The 25,667-nt window shown below is 48.6% G+C and overlaps 3 protein-coding genes across 3 annotated transcripts; 1 reads left to right on the top strand and 2 right to left on the bottom strand.

Annotated features, from left to right (window-relative positions):
• Window positions 1-698: 698 nt before the first annotated feature.
• LOC126030137 (olfactory receptor 7G2-like) lies at window positions 699-1,649 on the bottom strand. Its single transcript, XM_049788322.1, has one exon. The coding sequence runs from the start codon at window positions 1,647-1,649 to the stop codon at window positions 699-701; it is 951 nt and encodes a 316-aa protein (XP_049644279.1).
• A 12,555-nt stretch (window positions 1,650-14,204) lies between these two features.
• Window positions 14,205-18,305, top strand: ZNF317 (zinc finger protein 317). Its single transcript, XM_049787973.1, has 6 exons — window positions 14,205-14,367; window positions 14,804-14,934; window positions 15,317-15,443; window positions 15,730-15,825; window positions 16,325-16,407; window positions 17,029-18,305. Exons 1-6 carry the CDS (start codon window positions 14,334-14,336, stop codon window positions 18,283-18,285), a joined length of 1,728 nt encoding a protein of 575 aa, XP_049643930.1. The 5' UTR covers window positions 14,205-14,333; the 3' UTR covers window positions 18,286-18,305.
• Window positions 18,306-22,090: 3,785 nt separating this feature from the next.
• LOC126030136 (olfactory receptor 7C2-like) lies at window positions 22,091-23,029 on the bottom strand. Its single transcript, XM_049788321.1, has one exon. The coding sequence runs from the start codon at window positions 23,027-23,029 to the stop codon at window positions 22,091-22,093; it is 939 nt and encodes a 312-aa protein (XP_049644278.1).
• Between the last annotated feature and the right edge of the window lie 2,638 nt (window positions 23,030-25,667).

Below are 25,667 nucleotides of genomic sequence, written 5' to 3'. Positions count from 1 at the left end.
TGAAGCTCTGAGAAGCAGCACTTCAGAGCCAAAAGCAGTCATGGAGCACCACCAGGTCTGATGTTACCAAAGCAAAAATGTATGACAAGTCAGTGACAAGGAGGGGATAGCCTGCACAAGCCTAAACACCCAGACAATAGCCCCTTCCTGGGCATGAATCAGGTCTGAGAGAAGTGAGGCAGGAAATAGCTATTTTACCTATAATGCCCCATGGCTTCAATGCAAAATTCACATGCTATAAATATAAAAAGATGAATTGGAACATAGCAGGGAGAAAACAAAGTCAAAGAGACACACATGAATAGTCCAGAGCAGCTGAAGATGATCTTATCCAGTTCCCAGGAATGTTTTCCAGCCCCAGCATTCATTAGCCACAAAGTAAGTCTCCCTATATAAAATATATATGTATGATATTTAAATTGCAACTGCAAAAAAAACGTCTGAAAAGACTCTAACACGTAAGAACCAGCCAGAAAGATAACCAGAGCAAAAGAACAGTGGGAAGGGCGTTTAAGCCTTGCACATTGTCAATCCAGATTAGATTCCTAGCATCTCATATGGTCAGCCAGGTGTGGTCCCTGAGTGCAGAGCCAGGAATAAGCCCTTAGCACCACTAGGTATGCCTCCCCCAAGACCCAACAAAGTCAAAAGAATAAATCAGCCATAGAAGAAGCCAGTTTGCAAAGAGGATCAATCAGTTAAGCAACATCCTGAGAAACTAAGAGTATCTTCCGGCTTAGCTGTCTCAAAGTCCCTACCATATCCTTATTCCTCAGGCTGTAGATGAAGGGGTTCAGCATTTGGGGGACCATCATGTACACCGTGGAAGCCACAGCCGTGTTCCTGGGGGAGCTGGTGATGGCGGAGCTGATGTACACCCCCAAACCTGTCCCGTAGAACAAGGTCACCACCGAGAGATGAGACACACAGGTCAAAAATGCCTTGGACTTGCCACCAGCCGAAGAGATTCTCAAAACAGAGGAGACAATCTGGGTGTAGGAGAATATGATGCCACCCAGTGGGAGGCCCCCGAAGACACACATGGCCGAGTAGATGAGAATGTTGTTGAGGAGCGTATCCGAGCAGGCCACCTTGATGACCTGGACCACTTCACAGAAGAAAAGGGGGATTTGTGGTGTTGCACAGAAGGTCAAAGACAGCAGCATAAGACTGTGAAGCAAAGCATCAGCTAGACTCAGGAGCAGAGAGGACAGAATGACCAACAGACAGAAGCCAGAGTTCATGATGGCCGCATAGCACAGCGGGTGGCAGATGGCCACATAGCGGTCATAGGCCATTCCTGACAGCAGGAAGCTCTCCAGCCCGGTAAAAAGCAGAACGAAAAAGAGCTGCGTGAGGCAACCCGGGTAGCTGATGGCCTGGGAATCATCTCGAAGGTTCAGCAGCATCTTGGGGAGAGTCGTGGTGCTTATACAGATGTCCACGAAGGACAGATTGCAGAGAAAGATGTACATGGGGTGGTGGAGGTGAGGGTCTGTGAGGACTGCCAGGATGATGAGCAAGTTTCCCAGGACGGTGACCAGGTAGATGGAGAGAAAGAGGAGGAAGACAAGGGGCTGTAACTCTGGGTCTTGGGTGACTTCCAGTAGGAGAAATCCTGAAATTTCAGACACATTTCTGGCTTCCATATTCCAGAGTCTATGTGACAGGGAAGTGAGGTGAGCAAAACTCACTGAAATTGCTCTCCAACTGGTTACAAAAATCACCAAGAGCAGAAGAGAGATGTACAGAGGAGCAGAAGCAATGGTCATTACTTTGCCACCAGAGCCTGTGTTCTGCTTGTTCCTGCTACCATATTTCCTTGAAAATAAAACAAGACCTACTTACAGGTTTCCTTCTTGGTCTAATATAAGACAACCCTAAAAATAAGGTCCCCCTAGACTCCGTCTCAGAATGAAAATTAATTTACCATAAACTGTTTGCTAGGACCACCCCAATTGGTCACTGTAGGACTCACAGTTTGTCTGGTTTGTGTTGACAACTACCGAACTATCATATTGGATTCAGGTAATAAATTTTCTTTATTTTCATTTAACAATAAATGTGTACTGTATCCTTCATGGAAAAATAAGACATCACCTGAAAATAAGGCCTACTGCATCTTTGGGAGCAAAAATTAATATAAAACACTACTTATTTTCAGAGAAACAGTACTTGTTATTCCTGCAGCTTAAATCAATCTGAGTTCTGGCTACTTGAACTGCTTTATGTGAGTTACAATACAATGAGCTCTAATTCTGAATGGAAATCAGAATTGTCTTTCCTGAGTTTTGTGGCTCGGAACTTTCTGCTCAGTGTCTCAAGAGAATTCGTGCAAATATGTTTTTCCGATATTCACAAAAATAATAAAAAGGAATCTATTCAGCAGGATACTAGTCATTGCTAATTCCTGCCAGGATGAGAGGGGCGACTGTTTCTTTCATTTGGGACCATGATCCCTCTCTGATCATGGAGACAGGCTTGTCATTTTAAAAAGATAAACATATGGGGCCGGAGAGATAGCATGGACGTAAGGTGCTTGCCTTTCATGCAGAAGGTCATCAGTTCGAATCCCGGCGTCCCATGTGGTCCCCTGAGCCTGTCAGGAGGAATTTCTGAGCATGGAGCCAGGAGTAACCCCTGAGCACTGTCGGGTGTGACACAAAAACCACACCAAAAAAAAAAAGATAAACATATACAAGAGGTGTTGCTAAAGATTATGTCGGAACCCCCCCCCCCAGAGACTCCCCAGAGCCAAGTAAAAACTAAGATTATTCCAAGGTAGAACCAGGAATGAAATGCTATTTTAAAAAGAATAGCTGAAGTGAATTCAACGCCCCAAACTCATGCATCACAAAACCACAGGCAAATGTCTAGAATATTTTTTTCAAGATCAACTTCAGTATGTTTTTTGAAAAGGCAGAGAGATGCCTTCTCAGGAAGAAAAGATTCTGGATATACCAGAATGAATCCAAGAGGCAGAAATAAGTTACCCCTGGGAACAAGGACCAGAAACCAGCAGGACGGACTTGGGTACCAGGGTCCAGTGAGTGAACTTTCTTCATAGCATCTTCCTTCTCTTGTCGGAGAACAAGAATGAACCAAGAAGCGTAGGTGACCTGGTTTCAAGACAGGCTGAGGGCTTGACCTCCTGCACTTGAGATGGGCTCTCATGTCCAGCAAAGGTCCAAGGGAGATGCCGCCTTCTGAGTATGGGGGTCTGCCTGGAGGAGGAAGCGGATGTGTGAGCTACTATATTTCATGGGGAAACTGGTTGAACAGATGGTCACAGGCAGATTGTAACCTGTGTGTCCCTTAAGGTTCAATTTCCAAAGCTCCTCATTAACCCAAAATTTTTATTATCTATCACTGAGGTCCCAAGGGTGGTACCAAGTCAGAGATACAAATAAAAAATCCAGAGTCTAGGAAAAGAAAATTCAATGACCCTAGGGTATCAAGCAGGCATTCTTTTCTTTTCTCCCTCCATGATGTGACATTCATGCTAAGTTCTTTACAAGGATGAACACCCCAACTGTGTCGTTTCTCCAGGGAATGTTATCAGGTGATCTCAATGTAACCTGAGCATATGGATGTGCATAATCTATTTTCATTTATTTTTATTTGTTTTGGTTTGGGGGTGACAACCAGCAATGTTTAGGGGTCCCTCCTGGCTCTAGACTCAGGGACCACTCTTGGCAGTGCTCAGAGGACCTTATGGGAGGCTGGAGATACAACCCAGATTAGCTGCATACAAGGGATATACCTTCCCTGCTGTACCCCTCCCTTCTCATTGTACTGTTGCTCTGTCCCAAGAATTTGCTTAAAAATATATATATACATATAACATGACTGTCCAAGAAGCAAGTCAACCTTCAGACCAACAGCAAGTTCACCTGTTGTATTATCTCATTATTTTTGGAAGGACTTGAGGGTGCAAAAATATTCTTTTATTTTAATTACTTTATTTAAACACTGTGGTTATGGGCCAGAGCAATATCACAGTGGTAGGACATTTGCCTTGCACATGGCTGACCAAGGACAGACCTGGGTTTGATTCCCAGCATCCCTTATGGTCCCCCGAGCCAGGAGCGATTTCTGAGCACATAGCAAGGAGTAACCCCTGAGTGTCGCTGGGTGTGGACCAAAAACAAACAAACATAAAAAAGACACCGTGGTTACAAGATTATTCACCATAGAGTTGTTTTACACAATTACAAATTGTTCATGATCGAGTTTCAGTCATACAATGTCCAACACCCTTCACTAGGACACATTTCCCACCAGCAATGTCCTCAGTTTCCCTTCCACCATCCCCCCCCCCCAGTCTCCCTCTGGGCAGACATTTTTCTTCTCTATCTTTATCTCTATCTCTTTATTTTCTTTTAGGAACTATGGTTTACAATATTATTATTGAAGGGATAACATGCCTATTACTTGATCTCCTTTCAACACCCAGTTCTTGTCCAGAGGGATCATTTCCAACTGTCATTGAGAATCAGATATTTGAGGCTGGAACAATAGCACAGTGGTAGGGTGTTTGCCTTGCATATGGCTGACCCAGGACGAACCTGGGTTTGAAATCCAGTGTCCCATATGGTCCCCAGAGCCAGGAGCAATTTCTTAGCGCATAGCCAAAAGTAATCCCTGAGCATCACTGGGTGTGGCCAAAAGAAAAACAGAGAGAGATAGAGAGAGAGAGACAGAGAGAGATGGAGAGACAGAGAGAATCAGACATTCTTTTTTTGTTTCTTTGGGGGCCACACCCAGGGATTACTTCTAGCTCTGTGCTCAGAAATACTCCTGGAAGGCTCAAGGGGCCCTTTGGAATGTTAGGGATCGAATTCAGGTGGGCTGCGTGCAAGGCAAATGCCCTCACCACTGTGCTATCGCTTGGGCCCATAAAACATTGGACAATGAGAAGGCCCATCATCACTGTGACCACTTACATGGACAGCAAGAGCTGAAGAGGTTGAAGATTGAGGATATCACTTCCAAGAGGATAGTTACTTCCAAGAGAAGAGGAGGTTTTGTTTCTGGGCTTTATGGGGAGCTGGTGATGCTGATGTCCACGGTGGGAGGTCACAAGGCAATGAGGTGCATTTTCTAGAGAAGAAAGAGAATCAAGAGAGAGGAATGGGGGCACCTTGCACAGGGAAGGATGTGTGGTAGAAAACAAAAATGGGGTATTTCCTGAATGCAACTTTTGATGTCACTTTTTTTTTTATTCAAATAACACAAACCTACAATCAGAGTGGGAAGGGCATTTGCCTTGCACATTGCCAACCAAGGCTCAATCCTTAGCATCCCTTCAGGTCCCCCAAAACACTGCCAGGAATGACCCCCTGAGTACAGAGCCAGGAGTAATACCTAAGCACTGCCAGGAGTGGCCCCCAAAACAAATAAAATAAAAACAAAACAAAACCCCCTACAACTGATATAACAAAAGCCAACCAAACCAGAAAGGGTTAGGAGTTAACCTCTATTGTGTTACAATTTGCATGATTTGATCACTAACTTATTAATTTTTGTTAATGGCTGTGTTCAGGGCTGACTCATAGCTCTGTGCTCAAGAATCCTTCCTAGTGAAGCTTGGGAGACCCTTTGGGGGTGCTAGGGATTGAACCCAGGTTGTAAGGCAAGCACCCTCCTACCATAGAGAGTAGTGGCAGGTCAAAAAGTCTTTCAATGGGCCAGATAGCACAGTGGGTAGAACATTTGCCTTGCACGAAGCCATCCCAGGTTCAATCCCTAGCATCATATATGCTCCCCAGAGCATGCCAGGAGTAATCCTTGAGTGCCAAAATCCAAATAAAAAATTTTAAGAAGTCTTTCCAGACCCCTAGTGACCTCAGAGAGAAACCGGGGTAAGATAATAAAATAAAAGTATCACAGACCAGGAAGAAAAGGGTCAATTTTAGCTTCTCTGGGCCACCAAGACCAGCACAACCACCACTATAACCCTTATCACCATTAACCAAGGTGGCCAGCACAGGTATGTCAGTCCATGTCCATGGCACCTGCATCATTTCATGATGTGACAGTTCAGTTGTTCATGCTTCAACCCTGGGGGGTGTACTACAGGGGGTCTCTCTGCCTTTGGAGAAACCCATATTCTTCCTCAGAACCTCCAAATAATAATAATAATAATAATAATAATAATAATAATAATAATAATAATAATAATAATAATAATAAAACCTGTTTTTACTTCCAAAATTTTTTTCCCAAAAATAGGTAAAAAAAAATGGTGGGAAAATAAATAAGGACAAAATTAAATATCCAAGCCAAAGTTAACAATAATTGAATCAAGGGACCTAAACTTTAACAATCTAAACTTAAAGGGGCCTGTTATACTGGCAGGCTAAGGGGCAAAGAGTGGTAGTATAGGATGCACTCCGGGCCATTGGTGGTGGGAAGGGCCTTGATTCGTTGTATATCTGAAATTCAACTACGAAGAACTCTGTATATCACAATTATTTTTTTTAAAAAAAATAGGAATAAAATACTAGAAAATACCCTACTCTCATTCCAGGATGGTTTCTACTAAGGCAAAAAAAAAAATGATCAAAACTAGGGGCCGAAGTGATAGCGCCGGCAATAGGGCATTTGCCTTGCACACGGCTGACTCCAGATTCGATCTCCTGGCATCCCATATGGTCCCCTAAGCCAGGAGCAATTTCTGAGCACATAGCCAGGAGTCATTCCTGAGCACCACCAGGTGTGGCCCCAAAAATACACACACAAAAATGATCAGAATAGAGGTGAACATAGTAAGCAGAGCTGAGCTTAATTCTGAGAGCAATTTATACACCCCAATAAAAATAAAAGTCAAAACCTATTTTGGGGGGGCAGAGCAGTGGTGCCAGCAGTAGGGCATTTGCCTTGCACGTGCTAAACTAGGACAAACTGTGGTTTGATGCCTTGGCGTCCCATATTGCTGGGTCTCGTTTAAATCTTATGGAAATGCTTTCATATGTAACATCATATGGACCCCCAAGCCAGGAACGATTTCTGAGCATAACCAGGACTAACCCCTGAGCGTCACCGGGTGTGGCCCCCCAGAAAACCAAAAAAAAAAAACCTATTTGGGGAAGTTCTACTGGCAGGTCTTGGGGACTCTATGGGATGCCAAGAATTGAACTCAAGTCAGCTGCATGCAAGACAAATGTTCTTCCTTTCTGCTGTATTTCGGGTATATTCACCCCCCCCAAAAAAGCAATGGTTCAATCTCTCACACTCTTCCCAGGGTCTTCTGGGGGGTCTTCAAGTTTCATTCCCTTTCCCTCCCCACCCTCCACAGCTCAAGGACAGGCATGGAGAATGACGCTTGTGTTCTCAGGGTGGCTAGACACACTAAATAAAGACCCCCGTATCCAGCATGCCATGGACAGTGCCAGGGAAGAGATGAAGATGCACCTCTGTTGCCCAGAGCTCTGTTGCAGGCTCTGACCCCTGTGCTTCAATTTCCAAAGCCGTTTATTAGCCCAATGTGGGGTATTAACCTTGTCTCTCCCTCCCCTATCACCCAGTTCTGATCCTTCAGGAATTAGTGCTCAGAGTGAAGGAACATTCTGGAGAGATGATAAGGTTGGACTCTCGACTTGCTTCTCACCTTGCTCCTTTTCTTTCCTCCCCAAGAATGCTCACTCCTGGGTGCTCAGGACCTAAGGACAGAGGTAGAGTGATGCTGGAACAATATAAGCCCATGACATTAGTATGAACATCTGGCAAATCACGCTGGAAAAGGGTGCCTCAGTTCCCCCCCCCTTGTTTCTCACTGAATCGCCTAATCTCTTCTGGGCTGGCTCCTTTGATACCCCCAGAAATAGTAATAATATCCAGAGACAATAGAGTTGGCAAAGACAATAGAGATGAGGACCAAGAGGACAGGTCCTTGGGAGAGAGCTTGTCACAAAAAGCAGGGGAGGACAGTGAGGGCAGAGAAGGAACCCCTATGACAATGATAGTTGGGAATGATCTCTCTAGATGAGAACTGGGTGCTGAAAGGAGATAAAGAGATGGGCATAATACCCCTTAAGTAACAATATTGCAAAGCACAGATAGTGTCTAAAGGGGGTGGGTGAAGGAAGAGAGAGAAAGAGAGAGAAGAAAAACATTTGCCCCAGAGGCAGGCAGGGTAAGTGAACAGAGTGGGATGGTAACTGGGGACATTGGTGGCAAGAAATGTGAACTGATAGGGGCCCAAGTAGTGGTGCAGTGGTAGGGCACTTGCCTTGCACATGGCTAACCTAGGATGGACTGCGGTTTGATCTCCGGGCATCCCATATGGTCCCCCAAGCCAGGAGTGATTTCTGAGCACATAGCCAGGAGTCACCCCTGAGTATCACTAGGTTTGGCCAAAAGAAAGAAAGAAAGAAAGAAAGAAAGAAAGAAAGAAAGAAAGAAAGAAAGAAAGAAAGAAAGAAAGAAAGAAAGAAAGAAAGAAAGAAAGAAAGAAAGAAAGAAAGAAAGAAAGAAAGAAAGAAAGAAAAGAAAGAAAGAAAGAAAGAAAGAAAGAAAGAAAGAAAGAAAGAAAGAAAGAAAGAAAGAAAGAAAGAAAGAAAGAAAGAAAGAAAGAAAGAAAGAAAGAAAGAAAGAAAGAAAGAAAGAAAGAAAGAAAGAAAGAAAGAAAGAAAGAAAGAAAGAAAGAAAAGAAATGTGAACTGATGAAGGGTGTTGGATATTGTATGACTGAGATTCAATCAGGAACAACTTTGTCACTGTGAGGGAAAAAAACTATATTATGAACAACTTTGTAAACCACGGTTTAAATAAAATAATTTTTCAATCTAAAATAAAATAAAATACTCCAGAAGTGGAGGCTAAAGAAAAGTCTCAGGTTGGTAGTGTTTACACATCCTCGAAGCATGTGGCCACAAAGCTAACCCCAAACTTGTCCCGCCTGCAGCATCAAAAGCAAATCCTTTTCAAACCTCCCCCTCTCCTTTGCTCACATGTTCTCTCTAGCATGAGCTGCAACCCCAACTCTCGTTTTCTGTGCTCTCAATATTTCTCTGTCCAAGACAAGCAGGAAAAGAGCAAGCAATGAGACACACTTTATTTGGGGTTAATTGAAGTCAAGGAATTCCCAGAATACACAATGCAAAAAAAAAAAAAAAAAAGGCATTGAGGTGATCAGGCGCGTAGGTGGACAAATTCCCTGTTCTATTTTTCCCAGATCACAAGTAAAGTTCAATAATGCCCCCCTGGTCTTTCTCTACCACTTTTGGAAGCATAGTTGCAACCAATACATCGATTCAATATTTTTCTGCTGGAGAATAAAGCTGGCCAGGCTGGGACTAAGGTTGGGTAGGGAGATGCTGCCATCCAGTGGTCGATTCTGGGACCGCAGCTCCACCATCCCGGATCCAAACTTTGGGGGATGAGAGTGGGGCATTAGGGAAATGATAACAAAGAAACAAAAATCACTACCACCTCCCCTCCGAGAAGCAGGAGATTTGAGGCTGGATCAAAATATCTGAAATATCTAAATGATATCTAGGAGACGTAAAAAACACTCACCTGCTATTTGCAGCCTGAGACCACATTCCTGGGTCTCGCGCAGCTGCAGTCCCAGAGTCGACCACTGGGTGGCAGCATCTCCCTGCCCAAACTTAGCCCCAGTCTGGCCAGCTTCATTTCCCAGCTGAAAACTATTGAATTGAAGAAATGGTCACAACTGTGCCTGCAATAGGGCTAGAGAACGGGCAAAGGACCATAGTAAACTTTACCTGTATTCTCATATTCTTTGAGTAACTTTCCATTGTCTGATCCTTTGATTTAAGGCTTTTTTCCAATCTCTTCTGCTGTGTAAAGTTGTTATGCATCTCGTCTTCTAAAGCACTAATTCTATCCTCAGCTGTTTTTAACCTGTTGGAAAGCTCATCCATTATGTTCTTCAATTCGTCTACTGAGTTTTTCAGACCTGTTATCTGACCTGATATTTCAGTTTGGAGTTTTCTGATTTCTATCTTCAAATTCTCTTGATATTTATTAGTGTTCTGATTTATACTTTCTTTGATTTCTGTGAGCAACCTCCATATTTCTTCCCTAAACTCCATTTCTGAAAGACTGCTTAGGTAGTTGGCCATTGTTGGGTCATCAGAGTTTCCATCTTCATTCTCTATGGTTGAAGTTGGTCTGCGTAGTCTCCCCATTGTGACACTTACGCTGTGGGTTTTTCTACGTGTTGTGGTGGTACTCATTGGCTAGGTGGAGTGCCTCTGCTTCTACCCCTTATAGGTGGGCTTACGGGGGCCAGCAGAGTCAGCTTTATCCGCAACTCCGGCCCCCAAACACTCACCTCAGCCGAGGCAAGCCGTCAGGGGATGAATGCCAGGGAAGATCAAAGTTCCCAGGTTGATGCAAGCCCGGGGAAGCCCCAAAATGTCTGCCAAGCTTAAGGGGCCCAGCAAAAGTCTCACTTAACCTGTATTCTCAAAAAAAGAGAAAAAATACAGGGAATTCCCCCACCGACGCACCCTCACCCCCCCCCATAGTTTTTGCATACATGTGTACAATATATGTATAGTGGTTTTTGTATTCTGGAATGCCTGATTTCAAATACTTTTCCTCATCTGTACACTCTGGGGTGTCTACACTATTGCAATAACCCGAATAAAACAAGTCTCCTTACTTGTTCTCTTTCTGTTTGTGTGGGACAGAGAACTATCGAGAGCACAGAAAACAAGGGCTGGGACTAACGTTTGTGCTAGAGAGAACATGTGTGTCACATGAGTGGGAGACAGAGTGGAGGTTTGGAAAGGATTCCCATTTGATGCTACAAGGTGAACAAATTTGGAAGGTGTTTGTTTGTGTAGGGGCCACACACGCCGGTGCTCAGGGGTTTACTCCTGGCCCTGAATTCAAGAATCAGTCGTGGAGGGGAGGAGGCAAGGCATCCTATGAGATGCTGGGGATCAAGCCAGGGTCGACGGCGTGCCATGCAAACAAATGCCCTCCCCAGGTGAACAAATGTGGGTCTAATATTTATTATTGCTTTAATTCTAATTAATCTATGTTACTAATACCATATCCTAATACTGCATCCTAAACTGAATGTTGCTTAAAAAAATAAACACCTACATTTCTCCCCCAATCTGGACCTAAGTAAGGCTGAGCCACTCCAAAGAAGCAGACATGGGAGTATTATTCTGCCCCTTGGCCTCCTTCCCCACCAGGCCGGGCCTTTTAGAGTCTAACGTGGCCACGCCCCCATCTCACCGCTAGGACTACATTTCCCAGAATTCCTCGCGGCCTGAACATCCGGGTAAGCGGCGACTCTTGCAGTCTCGCGACATCTGGAAGGCGGAAGTGAAGCGGAAGCCATTGCTCTTGGGAGGCCACTGCGGCGGCTCCTCCAACCATATGGACCAAGGCAAAGCCCACCCGGCTGGGTCCGAACTGGGGGGCACCCCGCAGGCCCGCAGAGCCGGGGAGACGGTCCTGTGAAGTTCTCCTCGCCCTGGAGCCTGCCGATCCTGCTGCCAGTCGAGTAAGCCCCGCTTGCTACCCTGCACCCCACTTTCTGGAGGACCCCAAGGTGGACCCAAGTGATGGGGCTGCAGGACCCTGATGGGGCTGCAGGACCTTGATGGGTCCTGGTGCAGCAGAGCGTGCAAGTGGGGACCCAGCACTGGCCTTGGGGACCAAGGGCAGTTCCTGAGAGCTGGGGGATAAAGACAAAATCCCACCTGGAGTTTTGGGGTTCTTCCCAAAGGCTCCCCCAGGAGCTAGCATTAAATGAGCTAGTATGTACTGACCATCTGGTTGGTGCAAAACAAAAAAAAAGTTGTTTGCAACCAAGTTCTGCCTTGTGGGTTTTCCCATTTATGTTTTTTTTTAATTTGTGTTTTTATTCCCCCCCCCAAGTTGAATTTGTCTCTAGGTATGAATTCTGAGAATATTGGTTTTAGGGTGTTACTGCTTAGCAACAGATTGGGGTGAGGTTGACACGCATCACCATCTCCCCTTGAATAAATGAATGCCTTTTGAGAAGGATTTAGAAAGAACTGCCCTAGCGCCACCAAATTAATAGAGGAATAGAGGATTTAATGTTCGTTTTAGTCCTAGATAGAAACTTTGCTTTGGGGGCCACTTCGAAGTTTCGTGTTTCTGCCCGGTGCTTTGGTTTAAAAAAAAAAAATTGCGGGGCCGGGTAGGTGGCGCTGGAGGTAAGGTGCCTGCCTTGCAAGCGCTAGCCAAGGAAGGATCGCGGTTCGATCCCCCAGCGTCCCATATGGTCCCCCCAAGCCAGGGGCGATTTCTGAGCACATAGCCAGGAGTAACTCCTGAGCATCAAATGGGTGTGGCCCAAAAACAACAAAAACCAAAAAAAAAAAAAAAAATTGCATCTTGATCCTGTAACTTTGCTCAAAAGTGGGCGTGACTCCTCTTTCAAGTTTCCTACCTCGTTTCGGAGGTGAGGCCTCGGACCTTTTTCTGTATAGAATGTATGAATTATTTTGTTTTATTTTACTTTTGCTGTGTGCAGATATTTTATTAATAATAATAATAATTATTATTATTATTATTATTATTGCTGAAAGGGTCAGAGACTTCAGGGAATGTGGAATGAAGGTTGGATTGTAAGCAGTTCTCTTCTTCAGGAGAATTGATTTTTCACATTTGCTGGATGATTAATGACAGTGATGGTGGGGGGGATCAGGGAGGCCCACACCCGTCAATACTTAGGGGTCACTCTTGACAGTGCTCCAGGAAACAGCAGGGATCAAACTCTGGTCAGCTGCCTACAAGGCAAGAGCCTTGCACTATTCTTGCTCCTATAATAATGACTTTTTTAAAAATATTTTTTGGGCAGTGTGGGGTTTGGGGCCACACCCAATGACACTTAGGGATTACTCCAGGCTCTGCGCTCAAAAATCACTCCTGGCTTGGGGGACCATATGAGACGCCAGGAGATCCAAGTGCGGTCTGTCCTAGGTCAGTGCATGCAAGGCAAATGCCCTACTGCCTGCGCTACAGCTCCGGCCCCAAGATAATATTTTTTAATGGAAGGGAGTCCCTTTTTTCCTAGTTGGAGTTTTCCCACATCAGTTGAAGGTTTTTAACAGATTTTATTATTTTTTCTTGTAACCCTCCACCTCTTGTATTAAGAAGCTATGATTTTCAATACTATGAATGATCAGGCTTCCCGCATGGGGTGTTCCAGCTCCATATCCACCGGTGGGTACCTGTTTCCCTCCACCAATGGCCCTGTTGTTACTTCTCTGGCTGTGCCTCTTTAGGTCCCACATCTGAGGTTCATCCTCTGTCTCCCCTGGGCCTGTTGATCACCCTCATTCCATCCCCAGGCAGTGCAGTGCCTGATGTCACCTCTATTCATTTAAGAGAAAAAGTTTCCCCTTGTGCATGGCATGCCCCACCAGCCTTTCTTTGTCTGCTCATCTCTTCCAGGCCACTTGGGTTGGTTCCAGGGCTCAGCTGTCATGAATAGCGCTGCAGACAAGGCCGGAGCACAGCTGTCTTTCCAGAGTAGCATTTGTTTGTGAGCTCCGGGTCGCTGCCAACGAGCGGAATTGCTCGCTACCACGCACACACTCTAGTTTTGGCAGCTCCGTCCAAACTCTCCTGTAGCAGCCGAACAAATAAACGACAGCCATGCCAGCTGTGTGTGCTGGGATCCCCTTTTTCCCCACATCCAGGCCAGCACCTAACATCTATTCTTCAACTTGTGTCCCCTTGACTAGTGAGAGCTGATGGAAACTACATTGTTCTGATTTGTGTTTTGCCACCAAGAAGCAAAAAGGAATTTTCCCAACTATCTAGTCTCCCGTTGCCTGTTTTCCTTGACTGTTCAGTTCTTCTCCCCTTCTCTTATTTTTGGGTTTGGGGAGGGGTGCCACATCTGGCTGTACTGTGAGCTGATTCCTGCCTCTCTGCTCAGGTAGGAGTGCTGAGGTGACTCCAGATCATGCACATGCAAGGCAGATGCCTTCCCCACTGGCCTATGGCTCCAGCCCCAATTTTTTCCCCCATGGGACTGGTTGGCTTTTTTTTTTAGGGTGTTAGTTTTGTGCATGCCTTAAAGACCATGCCTGCCAGTTCTTGGGTAGTGCCTTGGTTTGGTGATCCACTTTGCTCCTTTATTTCACTGGATGTTTTAGAGCTCAGGGGTCAGGCAGCTGGTAGGTCTGTGTCTGTCCCATTGGTTTAAGGAATGACCCCACAAAGGTTCCGATTTTCTTTGCTGGCAGGAGACAGGGCACTGGCCAATGATGTCACAGTTTCTGTCTTCTACGTCACAGGTGTCAACGTGACACCGTCTCAGGAGGGTCTGGTACCAGCACACACGTCTGAGCCCTGGGGCCCTCATGATGGCAGCACTGAGTCTGTCACCCCCGATGGGTAAGTGCTAGTCTAGGGGAACACTACATGGTATGGGGCCTACAGAGTGGTGAAGGAGGGGCCTGGCAGGGATAAATGGATGGATGGATGGATGGATGGATGGATGGATGGATGGATGGATGGATGGATGGGCAAAGTGGGGTTGGGGTTGCTGTGTATCAAGTAACTGGTATGGGGGTGTGGCAGAAGGAACACTCTCCTTTGCCCTGGACCATAAACCTGGGCTCAAAGCTCCCGGATCCATCACTCAGAGTAGAGGTTTTTTTATTTCCATTATGGCATCACCATGTTTCTTTCTTTCTTCTTCTCATGGGTATGCCCATGAGAGAGAGATGGAAAGAAATGGGGCACCATGCACAGCATGAGGCCCACACTCCTAATGGATAAGGGAGCCCCAAACTCAGCATCTATGTCTCCTGGATCTTCTCTCCTGCAGCTCTGCCCAGCGAGAATGTCCGGGAATCAGAAATTCTACTTCCGCCCAGAGACCTTTCCTGTCGCCTGGATGGGGACCAGTTTGCCCATGGTGACCCGGAGTCCCCAAGACCAGCCAGTATTGGCTCCCAGGTGCACTACGCCCCTATATCACACCTGAGCTGAGAAACCTTCCTTCCCCTCCCCCGGGTCTTATCAGAGCCCACAAGTGTTCCCAGGTCAGGGAAATTTGTCTAAAGATTCCAGGACTAGCTGCTTCTTGCAAAATGCAGCAGAAAATGTTCAGCCGGCCCAGCAGTGGAAGCCAGACTCAGGCCCATAGTTGAGTCATGTTGGTAATCTGGAAGAGTGAGGGATTGATGGGCCACCCCCAGAGGACTGCATTCTGCAGTGAAGTTCAAAATAACACAGCCTCCTCTATGCCAGCTCCAGAGTTTCTTGGCCGTCCTCCCCTAGCCTCAGCATCACATGCAGAATGCACGCTCACTGCCCTCGCTGCTGTCTGCCCTCCCAGGGAGCCCTGACTTTCCAGGATGTGGCTGTGGACTTCAGTGACAAGGAATGGCCCTTGCTCGATTCATCCCAGAGGAAGCTATACAAGGACGTGATGTTGGAGAACTACAGCAACCTGGCCTCTGTGGGTAAGGCTGGCCCGGCACCCCATCCAGTCCTCACATGCCACTTGGTGCTATAGTCCAGAAATGGGGGGGAGAGGGGGTGTTGGAAGACAGTCATGAGCAGGCCAGAGCAACATTCATCCCTGGGGACATTTGGGTCTTTGGTTTTCATGTATTAATTCCAGGATGGTCTGTGTCAGCTCTGAGCTTCCTGGGATCTCGTCGGGTCCCCCAAACCCCACCAAGGGAGATTTCTGAACACCATTGTCTTGCACTGAGCCCTCTTTCCCATCTCTTCTCCCCGGAGTAGGGTACCACATGGGCAAGCCTAGCCTCATCTCGCACCTGGAGCAGGAGGAGGAGCCAAAACCTATGGAGCAGGGGGCTCAGCCTGGCACCTGTCCAGGTAAGGTCCTCCCCCAGTAAGTGGGGGGTAGAGCTTGGGGGGGCCCACCACAGAGTAGGCACATCAATCACAGAAAGGGGATGGTCATTACCTCTGCTTTGCCCATGTCTGGTGCCCCTGTTTCTTGCTCAAGAAATGTGACTTTCCCTGATTTCCCTGAACCATCTTTGGTCTTAGCAGCCTGGTTTGAAGAATCCCTCTTGGGTTAACTGAATCCTTTCCGGGTGAATTGAATCCCTTCCAGGTTCGTTGACTCCTTTCTGGGTGAATTGATGTAACTGTCTGTCCTTATCATTGCTGCCTGTCCCACACAGCAAACAATTATCTTTCTGTCTTTTACTGCTCGGTGACTTATGCCCACTCCTCAGCTTTTCTGATCCACTGAGTCAGGCTCTGCCCAGAGATTTTTTTCCCTCCCCTCACCCCTACTTTGTCCCAATCTTCACCCCCCTCTTCTCCATTTTCTGGAGAGTTAAGTATTTTTCCGTATCTGTTTCAGACTGGGCGAAGCCCTCCAAGTCCCGGTGGGCCCTGCTCATGGAAGATATCTTCGGGAAGGAGACATCCGGCAGCGCGGTTGAGGTAAGATTTCATGGGGATGATTCCAGAACTTGTGTAACAGTAGATTTGGGGTGGGGTTCCAGCTTCAGAACAGGGGTGGTGGCCGCCTCCTGGATGATGCTGACCTTGATCCGCTTTGCCAAGTCACTCCTCTGACACCTGATGTGGAGTGTCGGGGCTCAATTTAGATTTTCTCTTGTTTGTTTTGTTGAGTTTACAGGTTGTTCGGTTGGTTGGTCGGTCGGTCGGTTGGGGAGCACACCGAACAGTGCCCAAGAGTTAATTGGTTGGGGAGCACATCTACCAGTGCTCAAGACTTTTTCCTGGCTCTAGGCACAGGACTCAGTCTTCGTAGAGATTTGGGGGAGGGTGGGTGGCAGGAAACCTGTGATTGAGCTCAAGTCAAGCGCCTTCCTTGCCATGTTCTTAACTCTCTCTGGCCATGGCTCAGTTCTGTTATCACAGTTAAACTGCACCCCGAAAGCTTTGTACAAGGACTTGGCAGGAGCTGGGTATTTGCAGAATGGGGGGGAGGGGATGCTTACCGGCCGTGGGGGATCAGGGGACTGCCAGCCTGTGTCCGTCCCTGCAGGAATGACTCTCACCAGCACCCCCTCATTTCTCTCCCCTTCCCCCCTGCAGGACAGAGCAGATATGGGGGACCTACCCCCAGAATACGCCCACCTGCTGGAGGCTTTCGGCACCCAACCCCACCCGGCGGTGCCAGCGGCCAAGCGCCGGGGGCCGGCCCCCAAGCCTGGGACGCGTAAGATGCACGAGTGCCACCAGTGCCAGAAGGCCTTCACCACCAGCGCCTCCCTCACGCGCCACCGCCGCATCCACACGGGCGAGAAGCCCTACGGCTGCGGGGCCTGCGGCAAGGCCTTCAACGACCCGTCGGCCCTGCGCAGCCACGCGCGCACCCACCTGGCCGAGAAGCCCTTCGCCTGCGCCCAGTGCGCCCGGGCCTTCCGCACGCTCTCGTCCCTGCGCATCCACACGCGCGTGCACACGGGCGAGCGGCCCTACAAGTGCGACGAGTGCGGCAAGGCCTACGGCCGCAGCTGCCACCTCATCGCCCACCGGCGCAGCCACACGGGCGAGCGGCCCTACGCCTGCCGCGACTGCGGCAAGGCCTTCCAGCACCCGTCGCACCTCAAGGAGCACGTGCGCAACCACACGGGCGAGAAGCCCTACGCCTGCGCCCAGTGCGGCCAGTCGTTCCGCTGGAAGTCCAACTTCAACCTGCACCGCAAGCACCACGCGGCGCCCAAGACCTACGCCTGCCGCGACTGCGGCAAGGCCTTCGGGGACCCGCGGGCCCGGCGGCGCCACATGCGGGTGCACGCCGTCAAACGGCCCGTCGAGTGCCGCCAGTGCGGCAAGGCCTTCCGCAACCAGTCGGTGCTCAAGACGCACATGAACTCGCACACGGGCGAGAAGCCCTACGCCTGCGAGCTGTGCGGCAAGGCCTTCGGCGCCAGCTCCAACCTCACGGCCCACCGCAAGATCCACAGCCAGGAGCGGCGCTACGAGTGCGCGGCCTGCGGCCAGGTCTTCGGCGACTACCTGGCCCGCCGGCGCCACATGAGCGCCCACCAGGCCAAGCCCCGCGTGGAGTGCCGCCAGTGCGGCAAGGCCTTCCGCAACCAGTCCACGCTCAAGACCCACATGCGCAGCCACACGGGCGAGAAGCCCTACGCCTGCGAGCACTGCGGCAAGGCCTTCAGCATCGGCTCCAACCTCACGGTGCACCGGCGCATCCACACCGGCGAGAAGCCCTACGCCTGCCCGGCCTGCGGCAAGGCCTTCAGCGACCACTCGTCCCTGCGCAGCCACGTCAAGACCCACCGCGGGGAGAAGCTCTATGCCGCCCCGTCGTGGAAGCGGCTGCAGTGAAGCCGCAGGCGGACACAGACGTGGCCCCACGCCCGACCCCGTGTGGGGCAAAAGGCGCCGACACAGGCTTTGTCCCTCCTGTTTGGAGGAGAAGGAATGGGGATGTGGCCCCCCCCTCTGGTTGGGCCCCCAGTTTGATCCCCAAATCACACAAGAATATTCTTCTGGAGGTGCCACATCTGGAGGATGGAGGATCCTCCGCACCCAGGAAGAAAATGTGCACCTGGTGGGGTAAAGCTGCAAGTGGAGCTTCAGCTCTAAACAGACGAGGGGGAAGCCGGAAGAGGGGAGCCCGCTTTGGGCCTTCCAGGTTGAAGCAACACACCCTGCGCTCCCTTAGCACTTTCAAGGCCAGACAGGCTCTGCAGTGGGACTATCTGTCCGGGCCTCCCCTCAGGTCCTTGTAAGGAAAGTTCCAAGTTTGCATTGCAGGAATGAGGGAGCATCGTGCCCCAGGGTTCCCCGCAAACCTCTGTTTCTGTCCCTGACAAACGAGGAAGAAGTGGCGAGAGTTTAATTTTGAGGGAGACAGCATAGCCCTGTGGGGTTGGTGAGGAGGCCCTAAAGCCAGAACCAGTTCTCACCGCCCCCCTGACGTTCCAAAGATATGGGGAGGGTCTCGACTTCCCTTCCCAGGGAATATTTCACAATGCCTGGACACTTGGAGGTTCCAGCCTGCAGTGAGGGAAGGGTGCTGTCGAGCCCTGCTCAAGGAGTAGGAGGCCCTAGCCGCAAAGAAGGATGTGCCTCCCCCTCCCGACACCCCCTAGGACTGTCCTGAAATCGAGGACTTTGCCCCTCCCTGCACTCCCCTGTGTCATAGGAAGTGCCCGTTGTCCTCTGAGAACTCTGAGGCCTTGGTGGTCTGGGAGGCCCCAAGAGGGCCGTCAACAGAAGTTGGTTCTGGGGAGCCTACCATGGCCATAGTTCTTGTCCCCTCAGTATTGCCAGGCCTGGGAAGTAGAAGGGTTCACACTAATCCTCCCTGCGTCACGTGATCAGTTTTTGGGTCATGTCCAGCAGTGCTCAGGGGTCCTAGCTCTGCGCTCAGGAATCACTCCTGGCGGTGCTCAGGGGACCGAATGGGATGCAGGAGAGTGAGCCTGGATTGACTGTGTGCAAGGCAAACGCCCTCCCACTGTGCTGTGGCCTTGTGGACACTTCTGGGATCCAACTCCCGAGAGCATGTCCAGAAAAAGTGAGGGGCCAGGCACTGCCTTCTCGCTCTTTCAGCCTCTTCTCCCACCCCAGGGCCATGATTTCCTCATGTCTTCCAAGCCAGAAAAAAAATCTAGAATTTTGTCTAGTAGGCTTTTTTTTTTTTTTAACTTAATTTGGTGTGTGTGTGTGCGTGCATGTGTGATGCCAGGGATCAAATCCACAACTTCACACATGCAAGACAAGAAACCACCCCTGCGGACCCCAGGGGTCCTTCTTTCTACAAAGTAGCTTACAAGTGTCCTCACAGCCCTTAGTCTCCACGACCTGGCCAGTGACAAGCAGGCGTGTCTGCCTGGGCCATGTAGAAGCTCTTGGGAACAAGCACCAAATAAAAAAGCTCTTTCTCCTACATGCTTTTTGCTTGCCTCCCCTCCTCTGCTCCCAGAGGAACCCCAAACCCCTGATGTTTGAAGATCCAGCTTGTCACCTCTCCCAAGGATACGGGTCCTGGACCAGGAGAGGAAAGACGAAGGGGCCAACAGTTGCCCTACAGCCCTGGCTGCCAGCATCTCCGTATTCGCTCTTCTCCCAGACTTTCCTGTTACCTGAGAAATAAAATAATCTACTTCTGCTTGGCCGCTTGTTCTGTTTCTGCAGATGCTCTTAATGAGGAGCGTTGTGTGGGTGACGGGTGCGGTCTGTAAGCTCTGGTAGGCACCAGAACTGCACCCAGACTTCAGAGAGGGGAATTCTGTGATATGTTGCATTTGTTGCTATTATAATTTACTTGTTGAGTTTTAAAGGAAAATAGTAGGGGCTTTGGAGCCATACCCAGTGATTCTCTGCACTCAGGGATCAATCTTAGAAGTCCTTAGGGGAACATTAGAGATGTAGGCCAGCTGTGTGCAAGCAGGCATCTTTACCCCTGCACCATCTCCAGGCCAAGTATTTATTAATCTAAACTTGTAAGTTGTTTCCAGATCTTTGCTGTATACTTACATAGTATTTTTTTTTTCTTTTAATCCAGCTGCCTTGGACAGAGCTGACATGGGTTCTAACCCCGGTGACCCATATGGTCCCACCAGAAGTGACTCCTGAGTGCAAACCAGAAGTAACACACACACACACACACACACACACACACACACACACAGGATAGCCAGGAAACCTGAATGCAGAGGCAGGAATAGCCACTGGGTGTGGCCCAAAAACCAACATAAAAGGTAGTATAGCAGGGAGGGCAGTTGCCTTCCATAGGCCAACTCACGTTTAATCTCATCACCCCACTTGGTTCCCCCAAGCTCCACTGGGTGTATTTCAAAAACAAAACATTTATTTTGCATCGCTGGTGGTGATAACCCAAAACCTGACTATTGCAAGGAAGTCAGATGCTCCACTTCGAGCCATATTTTTTTTGTTGAGGGCCTATCATTTACACAGTTGGGGAGGGGTTCCATTTCAGTGCCATTCCTAGTAGTGCCAGAAAGTCAAGTCATAAGTCATCTTAACCCTTGGGCTCTCTTCAGGAGGTGCCAGCTCTAATGTGTAACATTTGAAGAACTTGGGTGCTTCCAGAATCTCGAGGGAACCAATGACTGTCAATGGCCTGACACTAAGGTAGGCTCGTGGGAGGAAGACACAGGCTTAATAGGATCTTGCTTTTTCCCCAGTGCCAGTGAAGTTCCCTGAAGCCTAAGTTGGGAAAAACTAGGCATAGACAAGTCCCTGAGTGGACCAGGAAGGAGGCAACTTGCCTCTGGCTTTCAGTTTTTATTTCTAGCTACTGAAATTGGCCCAGACCAGACCTTACAGTAGAAATGATAATAGTTTTGGGGAGGGGGCTGCAGAGATAGAACAGCAGTGTATAAGTCACGCAGTTAGTCCAGGTTTCCAGGCACCACAGAGGATCCCATGGGCCCCACCGAGTATAAGAAACAATGTCCCCCTACTCTCAGAAAGAGATTCTAATGGTTTCTTATCCAAGTCCTCAGTATAGCTTATGAGACATACACCCTCCCCCCAAAATAAAGTAAAATCATGGGGTCAAGGAGATCAGAGTGAGACACCCCCAATGATGGTTTCCATAAGGGAACTACTGAACAAATATAGGGCTAAGAGCAAGGGACAGAATTGAGTAGGTAAAGAAGCACCAATAAGACCAGGGAGAGGCCACAAAGGGCATTGGCTTTGCATACAAGAGCCCTGGGGGTCTGTCCTGGGTACCACATGGTCCCATGAGCACTACCATGCACCTCTCCCACACTCTCCAGATGAATAAGTTGCACCAGGACCTTGCATGCACATGTCACCATTCTTATCCCCTACTTTCACAACTCCAGCCCCATGCTGATTTTTTCCTCCCACCCACCTTTCCTCCATGCTTGCAGAACCCTGGATTTTTGACATAGGTGCATCTCAAGAACATTCGTGGCAGCTGGGCCTTTTCATTTCTTCAGTAGAGAGTGAGGCTTCTGGTACTGCAGCTGTTGTTGCTTCAAGTGTGTCTTGGGTTCAGGATGCAAGTTGCTCCCCAACCCAGAAGTAAATGGCAAGCTCTTTCGGGTCACATGTCCTTATCCCCAGGTGTAAATGATGAGCTCTTCCGGGTCATGCCCCTTTTTCTTAGTCCTCTAGCTTGCTCTTATCACTGAACATCAGCGCCTCTACAGAAGAGTCTCCGCAGGGCCCCCTTGATGTCCCTGTTTCTGAGGCTGTAGATGAAGGGGTTCAGCATGGGGGTGACCACCGTGTACATGACCGATGCCACTGAGCCCGTTCTGGAGGGGTGGGCTGTTCCAGAGGTTAGGTAGACACCCAGGCCAGTGCCATAAAACAGAGAGATGACAGACAGGTGAGAGCCGCAGGTGGAGAAGGCCTTATACTTACCCTGGGCCGATGCAATGCCGAGGATAGAGGAAATGATCTTCGTGTAGGAAAACAAGATGCCAATCAAGGGAATGATACCCAGTAGAACAGTAATGAAATACTGAATGATGTTATTGATGAGGATGTCAGAACAGGCCAGCTTGAGGAACTGGGCCAGTTCGCAGAAAAAGTGGGGGATCTCCGTGTCTCTGCAGAAAGAGACTCTTAGCACCATCAAGCTTTGCAAGAAAGAGTAGATCAGACAAATGGACCAAGAACACAGAAGCAGGAGGCCACAGAGCCGGGGACTCATGATGACCATGTAGTGCAAAGGGTGACAGATGGCCACGAAGCGGTCATAGGCCATGATGGTCAGGAGCAAGTCATCCAGGGCTGCGAAGATACTGAAGAAGAATAACTGGGTGAGGCACCCATTGTACGTAATGCTTCTATCCTGGGTTTGCAGGTTTGCCAGCATCTTGGGGACAGTGGTGGTGGTGAAGCAAATGTCTGTGAGAGACAAGTTGGAGAGGAAGAAGTACATGGGCGTGTGGAGGTGGGGGTCTGAGACAATGGCCAGGACGATGAGCGCATTCCCGATAACGCAGACCACGTACATGTAGAGAAATAGGCCAAAAAGCAGAGGCTGGAGCTCCGTGTCTTCAGAAAGTCCCAGAAGGATGAAGTTTGTGATTCCTGATTGGTTGTCAGCTTCCATGTCTTCTTGCCACAACTGCCTGGTTAAGAGATGAGATAAGCAAAAGGCAAATACGAGGGACGAAGCAAGGAAGAAAAATATGAAGGAAAAGGTGAACACAATGACAAAATACATGGAACCATGACTTCCAACTCAGGGCTCCGCAAGACCTGAGTTTAAGTCCCTTCACAAGAGACACAATCTCTCCAATACTCCACTTTCTTCCCTGACAGCCCTCACTTATGCATGAAAGAGAGGTTTCTTGGGCATCAATCCCTAACCCATTTACAACTTTCCTGGGTATTTCATAGGAAATGATTGTCACCCTTCTGGAGCCATTTCTTTGGCTCCTCTTGCTTTGAGACCCCCAGAAATGTTGAGAAAAGAGGTAGATCATTAGCATGTTCAGAACTGAATGACATCTCTGTGTCTGTATGCCATTCTCAGAAACGTGAAGCAGGGGGATTCTCTTTTTGAGTTCACAGGAGGGTGTGTGAACATGCAAAAGATCATTCCGTCACTCACTCCTCTATTACTGCCCTAAAGTGTCTCACTACCATCATTGGTGTCCTCCATGCATGATAAGAGCCTTTGATTTATTGTTCTTCCCTTCTATTCCTTCATTCTTTGTATTAAGAAGCAATTCACTCCCGCATATCAACTTTAAAAATGTAAGAATGGGGGGCCGGGTAGGTGGCGCTGGAGGTAAGGTGTCTGCCTTGCAAGCGCTAGCCAAGGAAGGACCGCGGTTCGATCCCCCGGCGTCCCATATGGTCCCCCCAAGCCAGGGGCGATTTCTGAGCACATAGCCAGGAGTAACCCCTGAGCGTCAAACGGGTGTGGCCCAAAAACCAAAAAAAAAAAAAAAATGTAAGAATGGGGCCGGAGAGCTAGCATGGAGGTAAGGCATTTGGCTTGCATGCAGAACGACATTGGTTCGAATCCCGGCATCCCATATGGTCCCCTGAGCCTGCCAGGAGCGATTTCTGAGCATAGAGCCAGGAGTAACTCCTGAGTGCTACCAGGTGTGACCCAAAAAAAAAAAAAAAGATGTAAGAATGACTTTTTTACATATGACATAGGTAGTCAGAACCTTGGAGGGTAAATTTCAGGGAGAAACAAAACAATAAATCATTAGTTTCAATTTGTAAGACCAATTCTGGGACCAGATAGTTCAGTGGGTAGGCATTTGCCAAGCCAGATTCAATCCCCAGTATCTCATAAGGTCCCTGAACCCTGCTAGGAGTGATGGCCCTAAGAAACAAAAAATTAACAACTCGACTGTGTCTCTGACTTATATATGGTCTCACTTCCATTCTCTAAGATCATTTCTCTTTGCCAAATTGATATTAAAACAGTCATGGTCCATAAATTCTCAAGGACCCCTTTTTTTCCCTCACAGGCCACTTCATGGTCTGGTCTGACTTTTTTTTATCTTCCTGTCCCCCATTGTTTTCTTGTTTGCTCCTCCTTTGCATTGAGATGAAATTCTTTCTTTCACCCCAATTTTATTGTATTTATTTAGGTTTGGGGGCCACACCTGTTGGGTTACTCAAGGGGTTACTCTTGACTCTGAACTCAGGAATCACATCTGGTAGGGTTTGGGAGACCCTTTGTGATGCCAGGGATCAAACCTAGGTCAGCCACGTGCAAGAGAAGTGTCCTTCATTCTATCCTATCACTCTGGCCCAAGCATAAAAGTGTTGCTTTTGATATACACCTCCTAGAAGGGATTCTAAGTTCAGGCTGCAAGGAAAACTCAGCATGCACAGTTTTCTTTTTTGTTTTTGTTTTGTTTTGTTTTTGTTTTTGGGCCACACCCGGCGGTGCTCAGGGGTTACTCCTGGCTGTCTGCTCAGAAATAGCTCCTGGTAGGCACAGGGGACCATATGGGACACCGGGATTTGAACCAACCACCTTTGGTCCTGGATCAGCTGCTTGCAAGGCAAACGCCACTGTGCTATCTCTCCGGGCCCGCACAGTTTTCTTGACCCTTTGTAGATTTGAGGGGGAGCATTTTCAGGTGTGAAGAGAGAAATTGAGGAAGAGGAAGAAGTTGAAAGATGATGAATCCAAGGAAGACAGCACAATGGAGGGAAGAGAACATAGCTAAGCTCTGCATAGTTTGGGCAGCCCAGTGGCAAACCAGGGATTTTTACTCCATTAATTTTGTTCCTGGTGCCAGGACTCGAACCTGCAGCTTTCTCACAGGGGGAGCAAGTGATCTAACCACTGAACCACCTACCTATCCCTGACTGTTTCTAACATGTTATGCACTTTTTTTGGGGGGGAGGGGCCCACACCCGGCGATGCTCAGGGGTTACTCCTGGCTGTCTGCTCAGAAATAGCTCCTGGCAGGCACGGGGGACCCTATGGGACACCGGGATTCGAACCAACCACCTTTGGTCCTGGATCGGCTGCTTGCAAGGCAAACGCTGCTGTGCTATCTCTCCGGGCCCACATGTTATGCACTTTACTCTCTCGACATTCCTACTCATGTACCCAAAAAACCTACAAGGAAAATTTTACTCCCCTCTCACCTCTTTAATCCCCCTCACTCTCAGAGGCAGGATCAGGGCCTTGGACTGGGCTTTCTTGAAGCTCTGGGAGGTCTCTGATCTTGACAGAGACCAGCAGAGGACAGACGACAGGACAGCAG

This window comes from Suncus etruscus, chromosome 15 (assembly GCF_024139225.1).
Source record: "Suncus etruscus isolate mSunEtr1 chromosome 15, mSunEtr1.pri.cur, whole genome shotgun sequence".
Taxonomy (NCBI): Eukaryota; Metazoa; Chordata; class Mammalia; order Eulipotyphla; family Soricidae; genus Suncus; species Suncus etruscus.
The sequence above is the reverse complement of the archived record's forward strand: the minus strand, read 5'-3'. Positions and strand labels throughout refer to the sequence as shown.

Excerpts from the sequence above, each read along its gene's own strand:
- ZNF317 (XM_049787973.1), top strand. The coding sequence starts at position 14,334 with ATGATGGCAGCACTGAGTCTGTCACCCCCGATGG. Across the intron at positions 14,368-14,803 it reads GAGTCTGTCACCCCCGATGG|CTCTGCCCAGCGAGAATGTC; the intron begins GTAAGTGCTAGT and ends TCTCTCCTGCAG. Across the intron at positions 15,826-16,324 it reads TCAGCCTGGCACCTGTCCAG|ACTGGGCGAAGCCCTCCAAG; the intron begins GTAAGGTCCTCC and ends TATCTGTTTCAG.
- LOC126030136 (XM_049788321.1), bottom strand. The coding sequence starts at position 23,029 with ATGGAAGCTGACAACCAATCAGGAATCACAAACTTCATCCTTCTGGGA.
- LOC126030137 (XM_049788322.1), bottom strand. The coding sequence starts at position 1,649 with ATGGAAGCCAGAAATGTGTCTGAAATTTCAGGATTTCTCCTACTGGAA.